The sequence below is a fragment of the Tubulanus polymorphus genome, chromosome 2 (genome assembly GCF_964204645.1).
Source record: "Tubulanus polymorphus chromosome 2, tnTubPoly1.2, whole genome shotgun sequence".
NCBI classification, from domain to species: Eukaryota; Metazoa; Nemertea; class Palaeonemertea; order Tubulaniformes; family Tubulanidae; genus Tubulanus; species Tubulanus polymorphus.
The window spans coordinates 8,038,783-8,052,339 of NC_134026.1; the positions used below are offsets into that span (position 1 = coordinate 8,038,783).

Sequence of the window (13,557 nt, forward strand, 5' to 3'; positions counted from 1 at the left end):
AATAAATAATCATAAATGCAGTTAATGAATATTTTATTTGTTCATATGGTACACAATGAATACAGCGAAAATTACATACAGCGAATATTACACGCAGCTAATATTACATTATAGCGAATATTACACACAATGAATATTAGATATTTATAACATGTATGGTAATATATATTATAATAATTCATATACACAACAAGCACTGCTGGAATTGTTTATCGTGGAAATTGAATTTCTACTGTTTTAATCAACTAATATTGATTGCACACAGTACATATAACAGTCACTAGGGGGCAGCTCTAGGGTAGGGGACTAGTTACGCAGAATGACGTCGTAAGCTTGTTGAATACACGGGTAAACATCCATAGCGCGAGATTTCAATGACAACTGAAAATAAACGATCAATATAGCCGAATCAGTAATATATCGGGGGTTTATCAGTGATATATTGGGATATCAGGTTATTTAGTGATATACAATGTATCGAGATAGATAGTAGATCAATGATTTATCGGGATATCAGGGGTAAATCAGAAATATATTGCGATACCAGGGGTAAATCAGTGATATAAATCGAGATATTAGGGGGGGGGGTAAATCTCTGATATACCTAGATGTCAGATGTTAGTGGCGATGCATGGAGGTACTTACAGTAATATTCGTATTTCCAGGTTGCATTTTTAATTCGGCTAAAACCCAGATTCCATTGGTCAATCTGAGAGACTGATATAACATATCCTGACCTTCAACGTTGCGTTTAGCAATCGTAAACACGTTATTATTACGCAACTTAGCAGACGACGTATCTATAAATAGAAACAACAGCGACACCTATAATCAGTGAAGAGACACTATTCCAGTGTTTTCAACAAGAGCCAGGTCTCGGGTCCCAGACCCGTCTGTCGTTTTTTAAGGATCCACCTGTTTTTTCAAACCAGCTTTCGTTTCAGGGACTTGTGACATATTATGGGACCCTCCTGTTTTTCGAAGGGACCTGGCTTCTTAATTTCTTACTAAAAACACTGTATTCAACCCAGAACTGACAGACCCTAGTATCAATGGCCCTATGGTGACAGTAAATCATACTAACCTGCACTGTGTGGTATCTGATTGATAGTTATTTGAACCTCGTTCTGAGCCGGGATATCCTTCCAGGTGGCGAGGAAAACGCGACGTTCCATTTCACCGTCCTCAACAAATAGAACATGCATCGGTACGATACAACTGAAGTAAAACACATCGATGTTGTTCTTTACGGCCACCTGAAAATAGAAAACACAACGGGTGGCTCCAAATACTGTACTGCGAGTTTCGACACATTTCGGAGCTGTCCCGATAAGACACTGACCTGTAAATTAGTTAATGGTTCCATACGTTGGACAGGTCCGGTTGTATTCAGATTCAGTGTTACTGATGCTGATTGATTCGGAGGAAGTGGTGTAGTTACGGATAACGGTCCAGCAGGTGTCAATCCAAAACTACAAACAATCAATCATTAATATAAACGAGGTGTAAACCAGTAGTCCATTGGGAGGTATAAACTGGTAGTCCATGGGGAGGTTTTAAACCGGTAGTCCATGGGGAGGTTTTAAACCGGTAGTCCATGGGGAGGTTTTAAACCAGTAGTCCATGGGGAGGTTTTAAACTGGTAGTCCATGGGGAGGTATAAACTGGTAGTCCATGGGGAGGTTTTAAACTGGTAGTCCATGGGGAGGTATAAACTGATAGTCCATGGGGAGGTATAAACTTATAGTCCATGGGGAGGTATAAACTGGTAGTCCATGGGGAGGTATAAACTGGTAGTCCATGGGGAGGTATAAACTGGTAGTCCATGGGGAGGTTTTAAACCGGTAGTCCATGGGGAGGTGTAAACCAGTAGTCCATGGGGAGGTGTAAACCGGTAGTCCATGGGGAGGTATAAACCGGTAGTCCATGGGGAGGTATAAACCTGTAGTCCATGGGGAGGTGTAAACCGGTAGTCCATGGGGAGGTGTAACCCGCTAGTCCATGGGGATGTGTAAACCGGTAGTCCATGGGGAGGTGTAAACCGGTAGTCCATGGGGATGTGTAAACCGCTAGTCCATGGGGAGGTGTAAACCGGTAGTCCATGGGGAGGTGTAAACCGGTAGTCCATGGGGAGGTGTAAACCGGTAGTCCAGGGGGAGGTGTAAACAGGTTACAGGTTGTAATCCAGGGGTAGGAATATTACCTGTTTTTATTGAACTGTACAGCGAATCCACCCATAGCCTGCATCGCTCTATTTGTGAATGTGAATTCCATACAAACATGTCCTTGTTTCCGCGAGAACGTTCCAGATATATCTAAACCTTTTCCCTTAGACGCTGGTAACCAAACCTAAAATATCAGCTCATTTATTAGTGAACATGTTCACCTTCATTTAATCACCCTATGGCATCATCAACGACTAGTAACTGACCTCTTGTGGTGGAACGTAAGAAGCAGAAGTCGCAGCTAATCCAAATATGTCTCCTAATCCGGCCATACCGCCGCCCGGTTCAGACTGATTACCACCACTAAACAACTAAAACAATTCAACATACATCATTTTAATATTGCATTCAGCTTCAGTTACTCTGCAACTAGAAACAACTATGAGCTAGGATCGCTCCAGAGACCAGAGCTAGGGTTCCTGTAGAGCTTGGAGCTAGTATCGCTCTAGAGACCAGAGTTAGGGGTCCTGTAGAGCTTGGAGCTAGGATCGCTCCAGAACTAGGGTTACTGTAGACCTTAGAGCTAGGATTGCTACAGAGGTCAAAGCTAGGGTTCCTGTAGAGCTCGGAACTAGGACTGCTCCACAGACCAGTGCTAGGGTTCCTGTAGAGCTTGGAGCTAGTATCGCTCTAGAGACCAGAGTTAGGGGTCCTGTAGAGCTTGGAGCTAGGATCGCTCCAGAACTAGGGTTACTGTAGACCTTAGAGCTAGGATTGCTACAGAGATCAAAGCTAGGGTTCCTGTAGAGCTCGGAACTAGGACTGCTCCACAGACCAGAGCTAGGGTTCCTGTAGAGCTTGGAGCTAGTATCGCTCTAGAGACCAGAGTTAGGGGTCCTGTAGAGCTTGGAGCTAGGATCGCTCCAGAACTAGGGTTACTGTAGACCTTAGAGCTAGGATTGCTACAGAGATCAAAGCTAGGGTTCCTGTAGAGCTCGGAACTAGGACTGCTCAACAGACCAGAGCTAGGGTTCCTGTAGAGCTTGGAGCTAGTATCGCTCTAGAGACCAGAGTTAGGGGTCCTGTAGAGCTTGGAGTTTGGATCGCTCTAGAGACCAGAGCTAGGGGTCCTGTATAGGTTGGAGCTAGGATTGCACAGACCTCTAAGGGTTGGAGCTAGGATTGCTCCAGAGAACAGAGCTAGGGTTTCTGTACAGCAAGGATTGCTCGACCACAAACCAAAGCTAGGGTTCAGGTAGAGCTAGGATTGCTCCACAGAGGATTGCTCTTGGAAAGCTTGGAGCTAAGATTGCTCCAAATACTCAGTAATTGTTTGTAATTGAAGAACAGAAATTATAAAATATATGAACTGGGAAAAACAGAATTTTAAGTCACCAGAAAAAAACAGAAGAGATAGAGATTTACACAACACTCACACAGAAATACCACTAGGTGGCGCTATTAATACACCTAACACACACACACAGCTACCACTAGGTGGCACTATATACACCTACCGTATCCTCAGATCCTTCCATTGCAAACGGTGCACTCTATACGTAAATAATTAAAATACCAATCAATCAAACATGCAATTAGTATCAGATCGCCCTCACTGCCCACCAAACCCCTGCACAGCCGACACGTCATAAATTTGAAGTGTTAGAAAGCCCTGAGCCGCAGTATTCTCTTCCCCTGGTTCCCTCCCCTGTCTATGGGAGATCTATTCAACTCACCAGACTATCCAACCCTTCTCCTAACAGATCCATCGCACCAGTTGAACTCTGCTGTATCGGAGGTTGTTGATGCATTGTCGGACCGAGGTCCATATCTAACAGGTCTCCAATCAGCGAATCGGCTCCCGGTATAACAGTAGTGACCGGCTGTTGAGCCGTCTGACCCGACTGCTGCTGCTGCTGCTGAGCTTGACCGGACGATGAATCTAATGACGTCATCTCCTCGCTGCCAGCTCTACAAACATTCGAATCAATCAATCAATCAATCAATCAATCAGTCAATCAATCAATCAATCAATCAAAATCCACTAGGGTGAGCCACCAGTAGGGGGTGTTATACTCACGATGTAGAACGAGGCGGTAACGCTTTACGAATCGACATCCTACCCTCGACAAACGCGCTCGGTGGTTTATGATAAACCGAGGCCAGACTGGAGATGTGACAGATTAGTTCATCCAGTAGTGTCGGTTCGATGAGGTCGGTCTCTTCGCTGATCAACGGTTTCTCCGCTAACACGACGTCTTTAGCGGCAGCAGGATCCGTGGATAGTAATCTCCAATAGATATACCCTCTGTCTCTTAGATCCGGGTTATCGCTATCCTGTGTGGCTAGCGATAGTACTTGTTGTACTAACTCCTGCGTATCTGTCGGCCGAGTGAGGAATAGTTTCACTATCGCTGTCAATAACTGTAGCTGAACCTGTCACAAATATACAGAGAGTTGAATTAAAGAGTTGATATGAGAAGAGTTGATATGAGAGGAGGAGTTGATATGAGAAGAGGAGTTGATATGAGAAGAGGAGTTGATATGAGAAGAGGAGTTGATATGAGAAGAGGAGTTGATATGAGAAGAGGAGTTGATATGAGAGGAGGAGTTGATATGAGAAGAGGAATTGATATGAGAGGAGGAGTTGATATGAAAAGAGGAGTTGATATGAGAAGAGGAGTTGATATGAGAGGAGGAGTTGATATGAGAAGAGGAGTTGATATGAGAGGAGGAGATGATATGAGAAGAGTTGATATGAGAAGAGTTGATATGAGCGGAGGAGTTGATATGAGAGTTGATATGAGAGGAGTTGATATGAGAGGAGTTGAATGAGAGTTGATATGGAAGGAATTGATATGAGAGGAGTTGATATGAGAGGAGTTGATATGGAAGGAATTGATGAGAGGAGTTGAATCGAGAGTTCATTATTATTACCTGTGTATTTTCATCCTGAAATCCTTCTAGGAAACTTTCTAACAGTTCATCAGCGTTATCGATCCTCTCGGCGTATTGACCAATAATCCAAATCATTGACGCCCTGTAAACATAAACAACTCACCGATTAATCACGATTCGGGGAGTTGAGAGGGAGCGAGAGGGGGAGATACTAACCTAGCCTCAGGTTCATCCAATGTATCCAGATTCTCACACAACGTCGAAATGATACTCTCGTATTTGTTCGGATATTTACGGAAGATATCCTAAAAATAAGGAAACCTGAATTTAGTGTCGGTAGCATATCGGCAGCGTAAGTGACGATGGAAGCGCGACCTGGTGTTTACCTTGATCACTACGATAGCCTCCTGCACGACGTAGTTGACTTTAGTTTGAATGAGGTCTAGTAACGTACTGACGCATCTTTCCGCGGCCTGTTCGACTTTAATAGCACAACGACCGATAGCGCGGACTGACTTGCGCACAAAATCTACATCGACCTCCGTAGCATATCTACAATATAAATATATATACACACACATAAATCGGATACATCCTAGCATATCTACACAATCAGGATGTTTCCCCTGAGGGGAATGAGGAGGTGATACTCCTTTAATTCAGCCAGCATCTGTGCTATGCTGCCCTGAGGAAGTGGGAGAGTGAGCAGAGAGGGGGAGGTGTTACTTAATCCCGCCAGCATCGGTACTATGTTCGCCTAAGGAGAGGGGGTAGGAAGGGAAGGTGTTACTTACTCTTTTAATTCAGCCAGCACCTGCGCTATGTTGCCCTGACTTGTCAATCTAATCATTATATCCAATTTCTCCAGTTTCACATAAATCGGATCGTTGTATTTAACAAAGAAAACTTTCATTTCATGTCTCAATATTTCTGACCTGTGAAATAAATCACAGTTAGTTTACAATTTGGACCTTAGCTCCACAGAACATTGTCCGTTTAGATTGACTGTAAAAATCTGATCATTTCCGATATGTTTTAAAACTTGAAGACTGAAACCGAGAAGGTTCAGAAGTCTATAGTTTATACCTCTTCTGTACGATGAGGTTAATATTCCTCAAAGCGACGTATTGAATCTCAGGTTCCGCGGATAGCAACGTCACTAAAGGTGGCGCCAGTTTCTTTATGAGATTAGACACGAATTGAGTTGTTTGATCCATCATTTCTAACAGTTTCATTATCACCTGAAATACAACAACATCAAACCGTTCAAACCCGGCCGAATGGACGGGGGGTATCAGTGAGAGGGGAAAGGGGTGATACAGACCTTCACAGCGGAGAGCACTACTGCCGCATTAGCGTGAGATAATCTAGGAGTAACTCGCTCGCAAATACTACAATAGACAAACACATTATCTGATCAGTATAATACAGGGTAGAGTTATAAATACAGGGGTAGAGTTATTAACAGGGGTAGAGTAATAAATACAGGGGTCGAGTTTTAATTCAGGTGTAGAGTTAAAAATACAGGGGTAGAGTTATCAGTACAGGGGTAGAGTCATAATACAAGGGTAGAGTTATAAATACAGTGGTAGAGTTATAAATACAGGGTAGAGTTATAAACAGGGGTAGAGTTATAAATACAGGGTAGAGTTATAAATATAGGGTAGAGTTATAAATATAGGGTAGAGTTATAAATACAGGGGTAGAGTTATTAACAGGGGTAGAGTTATAAATTCAGGGGTAGAGTTTTAATTCAGGTGTAGAGTTAAACAATACAGGGGTAGAGTTATCAGTACAGGGGTAGTCATAATACAAGGGTAGAGTTATAAATACAGGGGTAGAGTCATAATACAAGGGTTGAGTTATAAATACAGGGGTAGAGTTATTAACAGGGGTAGAGTAATAAATACAGGGGTAGAGTTTTAATTCAGGTGTACAGTTAAAAATACAGGGGTAGAGTTATCAGTACAAGGGTAGAGTCATAATACAAGGGTTGAGTTATAAATACAGGGGTAGAGTTATTAACAGGGGTAGAGTAATAAATACAGGGGTAGAGTTTTAATTCAGGTGTAGAGTTAAAAATACAGGGGTAGAGTTATCAATACAGGGGTAGAGTCATAATACAAGGGTAGAGTTATAAATACAGGGGTAGAGTTATAAATACAGGGTAGAGTTATAAATACAGGGGTAAAGATAGGATCAGTTGCTCGAAGTTGATGAGAGTTAACCAGAGGATATTTGACATAGTGACAACGGAAACTACGCTGTTACTATGATATGTATCCGCTGGTTGTCTTAAACCAACTCCGATTGAGAACGAGTGATGTCTTTACCTTTGTGCCTCGCGGTCATCTTTAGGGGTATAGTTAGCGATGGAGTCTAGTATAAACACTTGACCCCATTCGGTGCATTCGTTCAGAGCCGTCAGCAATTTATTGATAGTTTGTGAATTCATATCGAGAGTTTGATTTCCCGACGTCGACGTCTCGGATATCTCCGATATAGCGGCGACTGCATTTGCTACCACCTAGCGCAGAAAATAATAACTAAATATCATCACTCACTAAACTGCTGCGCCGGCTAGCGGAGATATAATGATTCAAACTACTGACCATGGGGTTCGAGTCCGAGAGTAATTCTCGAAGGTTTTCCAGGAATCCTTGATCGTCGACCATTGTTGAGTTAATATCGTGTAACTTAGCAACGCAAACCGCAGCCGTTTTCCTCACGTAGGGATCTTCATCCTTTAAACACTTTCGCAACGGTTGACACAAATATTCAGTGATCTTATCAACCCTGATGCAACCCATCGTTCGCACGGCAAGGGCTCGAATTAATGGATTCGGATCTTCGCAATCCTGCAATCAATCAATCAACAATATACAATCAACCAATCAATCAATAATACAATCAGTCGATAATACTACGATCAATCAATAATACAATCAACCAATCAATCAAACAATCAATCAATCAAACAATCAATCAATCAATCAATCGATAATACAACCAATTATTCAAATTGGAATCTTTTTAATTTTAAAGCCTAAAATAGCTGAATTTTCATTGTTTTAGATATTGAAGCAGTATACACCTGGATTGATATTTCACTAAGCTGGAGTTTCAGTGATCTACGAGAGTTAAATATGAAATGTGACCTATAGAACTAGATACAGGATGCAGTCACTCCCCCTGGTGACAATAATAACCCTTATGTGTTAACTTATGTTATGACTTATGTGTTAACAGCCATGATGGCCACATTTAGTCCCCCCCGGTGACAGTAAACAGTAGGTCTATCAATCCTGAAGAATGTGTGAACAGCCATGATGGCCATATCCGATCCCCCTCTGATGACGAACAGTAAACAGTACTAACCCCCTGGTGACAGTAAATGGTACTAACCCTGACGAATGTGTTGACAGCCATGATGGCCATATCCGGTTGACTCTTAGCGTAATTCATCAGATACAAATAAACCAATTTCTTCAATTCCAGATTATCAGTTTGCATACAATTCACTACATCCGGGAATAGAGCACTGAAAATACGAACAAACAATGTGTTAGCCTACACTAATTCATTTAGACAGATAGTACGATTGGACAGATAGTGGGAGTAGTTAACTAACCTGACATCTTTACCGACAGTCATACTAGCGATAACCTTCTTTACTGCCTCCTTTTTCTTCTCCTTCTTTTCTGAATTCAATTCTGCTCGTAATTCGAAAATCTCACCTAGAAACACGGATTAAGATTGATATAAGGGGTTGACGAAGATCAGTGTTTTCAATAAGAGCCAGGTCCCAGGTCCCAGACCCGTCTGTTGTTTGTAAAGGACCCGCCTGTTTTTTCAAACCAGCTTTCGTTTCAGGGACTGTGACATAGGGGGGACCCTCCTGTTTTTCAAAGGGACCTGGCTTGCTAATTTCTTATTGAAAACACTGTAGATGGATATTTTGGATGGACACCGAATGACCGAACGAGTCAGTGTTACTGACCTTTCTTGGTGGTAGTGAAATATTTGGAATCAGTCATTTTGAATGCGTCTCTCGAAGGTAACTACAAAATATAACACGTTTCACTAGTTTACCTTATACACATATAGACGGCGCTACTAATAGTAGAATAGAATAATGAAAAATATTAGTCAAATCATAGAAACCTACACTTATGCCCCCTTCCCTATAAGCTAAACTAAACACTCTCAACTCACAACTACCAGACTCCTTCCCCCAACAACACAACCCCCCCCCCCGTGTCAAACTCAGTGACATTTCACACAAGTGACTCACTAGATGTGAAGAAAGTCCTGATGACTCACTGGATGTGAAGGGAGTTCTTATGACTACCAACTACCTAGTACCTAGTGAAGAAACCCTTTGCAGTGACACTAGTATTGGTCGGTCTGTATCTGTCTATATGTCTGTGTCTCACTGTCTGTCCGTTTAAATCAATCTGTATAATTTGCCAGTCTATCAATCTATCTAAGTCTATCGATTTGTCAATCGTGTGTCTAATCCGTGTGTCTAATTCGTCTAATCTGTGTGTCTATCTGATGTAAGGCTTTCTTACCTTTTTAAACACAGATAAATGAGACGATGCTCTATTTTGTATTTGAGAGCTGATTTCCACAACATTACTCTGTAGAGGCACGAGATATACATATATAACACATCGATCAATATTAACCATTACAGGAGCAATCACTGGCGAGTGAGCGAGAATTACTGACTGACACCATCACTGGCTGGCGAGTGAGGAAGGAGGATTACTGACTGATACCATCACTGGCGAGTGAGGGAGGGTGGAGGACTACTGACTGATACCATCACTGGCAAGTGAAGTAGGAGGATGATTGACTGACACTGTCACTGGTGGATGAGGGAATAAACAAAAATTTGAAGTACAGGTCTAACATTTAATCAATAGTTGAAACATGCAAAACATGTGTGGATTTAGTTGAAAAGGTCTGTTCCCGGGTATAGGGTAGGTGCCCCCCCCCTCTGTTCACACCTCACCCGCCAGGGTCCAATCAACACAAATACCCAGCATATAGGAAATAATTCACAGAAAAAACAACTACAGGCAAATCCTAACCCTACAGGCAAACTCACTTAAAAGTCATTATGAAGAATTAAAACTTGAGTTTTGCAACTAAAAATGGAGATGACTTTTGAGTAATGCGACGACTTCAGAGAGAGTTTGACTGCTTGTATACAAATACATATATATATGACTGAATTAATGCACAGCGACAAAAAACAATACCACTTATCAATAATAGGTGGCGCTACACAAATATCATAAGCAGGGCGACTGACTGCAATGTGAAAAGATTGAGAGAGCGGAGGCTGCTTGAATCTTTCCAGAAACACCACGCCACCTAGTGGACAACAACACCAAAAACACAACACCATACAACCTAGGGGTCAATATCAAAACTACCCATTCATAGCGATTTTTCTGGAAAGATTTTAATCAAAGCTTTTCTAAAAGCACAAGTTTTCAATCAACCAATCATTCAATCAATCAATCAAACAATCGAGTGATCAATCAATCAATTGGTCAATTAACTGGTCAATCAATTGATTGATCAATCAATAAATCAACTGGTCAATAAATCTATCAATCGTCATGTGAACAGTGAACAATACAGAAATCACTGAAACTTTGTGGAATATAAGAGTGGAATAATATGCACACAATACATGTCAGTGTCTGAGAGCGAGTGAGTGAGAGCTAGATTATTATTGATATAGAGGGCTCTGCCTGTCTGCCGCGCGCGTGCCCGCCTGCCTGTCGCCTGCTGTCTGTATCTCACTGTGCATAATTCACCACTATCTCTATACTCACCCAGTTTAATGAGTTCTGTATTGATTGTTGAATGACGTCCATTACGTCTGACTGAAGAAAATCAACACCAAACACCAAAACTATTAACAACTCATTATTCAGTTCAATCACAGTCTGAGATCAGATCACATCAGTATAGCATGGATGGACAGAGGAGGTTCAAGGGGGAGGGAAGGATGGAGCCTGAAAATGCAGACATGCAGAGGGATATGTACTGGTACATACTCTACGAACTATCCCTTATTATCGTAAATTTTCCCTCCTTTGTCCATGAATTGATTTTTAAATGAATTTCATTTACAGCGAAAACATAAATCAATAGTGAAACACTACAGGGGGACATCTCACAGCCGCGGTACTCAAGGGCATTGTGGGGGACCATCACCAAACTTTCTGAAATTGACATCACCGAAAACTGAAATACAAACGGGTAAAGCTACACATAGCGCCACCTATTGTGAAATACGCCAGTTCCCGATCAGCCCCATGATATTTACAACAATCAAAATCAAACAGTTGATTAAATATGAATCAGTAAAATCTATAATTAATTAAAATCATTAATTCATTCAATGTCATGCTAGAAATTATTACATGATTTTCACTAAATAAAACTATTCAATCATTCAACCAGACATCTAGAGGTCTACAACTATAAGAGTAAGAGGGAGACGGGTCACGGGATTGGAAGGGGGTCACTGAGTGACTCGGATAGGTCAACGCCCTGACAGTGACTAGTAAGAGGGAGGGAAGGTAGCTGTATTCCCATCAACATCCCAAAGAACTAGGACAATATAATCAGCCCGTTTAAACCATCGTGAAGCTTTTAGACTGATTTCACTAGGGAACTAGTAGAACTATTAGACCTATGAGAAATAGAAGAGAGGGAGAGAATGGAAGAAAAGGTACATGCTCCCCCGGCAGGGATTTGAGCCTGATGGCATCGAGACTCGTTACATAGCATGAAGCCCTACCACACTAGACCGGATGCGCAGACACGGGCAGCTTAAATATCATATCATTAGCCAATCAGAAATTCTGATTTAGTTTAGCGCGAGTTTTTCTGTTGAAGGTTTATCCGCGAAATTCGCCGCCACGATTATATGAAACGGACCATCTGATTGGTGCCGCACGTTGCGCACCTAGTCTAGTGTGACAGGGTTTCGTACAGCGGCCGAGTCCAACAATTGCCAGCAGGTTCAAATCCCTGCTGCAGGAAGATGGGAGAGGAGGTATTTTTTTATGCCATCCTGTAAATTCCCAACCGACACTAGACTAATTATAAATATGTATATATATACATATACATTTATATATATATATATATATATATATTTAAATCACGTTTGTTTGAAAACTAATCATAAAAAATCAACAGTGAAAAATGAAGAATAAAAACACATGAATATTAGAGATTGAATTACAGCTGAATACTATGCAGCTAGCGCAGTAGCTGGCACTCAATACAGCTACCGCAATAGCTGCTGCGTGAATAGCTGCTGTTCTATACCTTAGCTTTCACTTTCTCCATTAAAGCGCGATTTTTATTTTATAAATTAATCTGAAATGGACAAAAATTTACTACAAATTCAATTCATGAATATCATAACTCACTTACCAGGGCTCGACCGGCCTGGAGACCCTGGTTAGAGATAGATACTCTAGTGCAGGCAAACGTCACCAAAATGGCCGTAATTATTTCAGAAAGTTTAGTGATGATCTTCTTACATGTTTACACGAAACCAAACTGTTCTAGAGAATGAGGGCCCCTACAACAGTGAAAGGAGTGTCTCGTGCTGGCCTGTCGTCTGTCTGGCTAAGATAGTGATACTGATAGAGGTGTTATACTGAATTAAATAGCATTAATAGCGATAGATTCATTAAAGGCAGTAGCAAAATAAAAGCAAGAATGAGATAGACGAGTACAGAGAGAGGGGAGCTGCTCTGAGGGGAGGGGAAACAACTGGTATGGATTGGAAGCAGCAGATTCAACAGAGAATCCATCCTGGCTTTTTTTAGATTGCAACGGCAATAAAAACGCATCAATACATTCCTGCCTCGGCACATTGCTTGCAATTCCTACGACAAACAATCACCAGCAATTCCTGCTACAATCAATCGCTAGCAATTCCTGCCACAATCTGAGCGATATTAACAGGAATTCAGTTACGTTAAACATAAACCCGGAAATGAATTAGGCGACAATTTATTACTAGAATGGAAGGATTCTGTATATTTGAGTTGTTTCTACGCATCGAAATTCAACATACATAACCTACGTGAATATACAAATTACATCTGATATTCTTACCTGAAAACAATGAAGGATTAATCGGATGTCAGACGATTATTTAAAGGCAAAACAAAAAATGTCTACTGTCAAAATTTATACGCCCCAAGATGGCGGATAATGAGATGTTTTTCCGGCCGGAGTTTTAATAATAAACATAGTCAGGAATGAATTGAAATATTACAAATCTGACTATTAGAATGCGATAGTTATCAAATATTTATATAATCTGAGTTAATGTTTTCGCCAAACATCTTGAGTGGATTTATACTGATATATAAATATAATCTGGCTGGACAAAATGAACTTGGATCATGTTTTATGTAGAGGGCGGGACTATACGGTAAAT

General features: G+C 41.3%; 1 protein-coding gene across 4 annotated transcripts; it reads right to left on the minus strand.

The window, feature by feature from the left end:
- Positions 1–23: 23 nt before the first annotated feature.
- LOC141898563 (AP-1 complex subunit beta-1-like) lies at positions 24–13,330 on the minus strand. 4 transcript variants are annotated; one of them, XM_074784521.1, is made up of 22 exons: positions 13,230–13,330; positions 10,919–10,969; positions 9,064–9,124; positions 8,695–8,800; positions 8,469–8,604; positions 7,676–7,921; positions 7,397–7,590; positions 6,388–6,454; positions 6,150–6,304; positions 5,858–5,998; positions 5,450–5,615; positions 5,280–5,368; positions 5,103–5,205; positions 4,246–4,601; positions 3,902–4,136; positions 3,683–3,718; positions 2,432–2,536; positions 2,204–2,349; positions 1,343–1,472; positions 1,085–1,256; positions 646–800; positions 24–381 (listed from the first exon to the last, which is right to left on the minus strand). In XM_074784521.1, exons 2-22 carry the CDS (start codon positions 10,958–10,960, stop codon positions 307–309), a joined length of 2,916 nt encoding a protein of 971 aa, XP_074640622.1. In that variant the 5' UTR covers positions 10,961–10,969; positions 13,230–13,330; the 3' UTR covers positions 24–306. The 4 variants fall into 4 exon arrangements, with proteins under 4 accessions (XP_074640622.1, XP_074640623.1, XP_074640624.1 ...); XM_074784522.1 differs by lacking the exon at positions 10,919–10,969 and adding an exon at positions 12,429–12,479 and having other exon boundaries at positions 13,230–13,318; XM_074784523.1 differs by lacking the exon at positions 3,683–3,718.
- Positions 13,331–13,557: the final 227 nt, after the last annotated feature.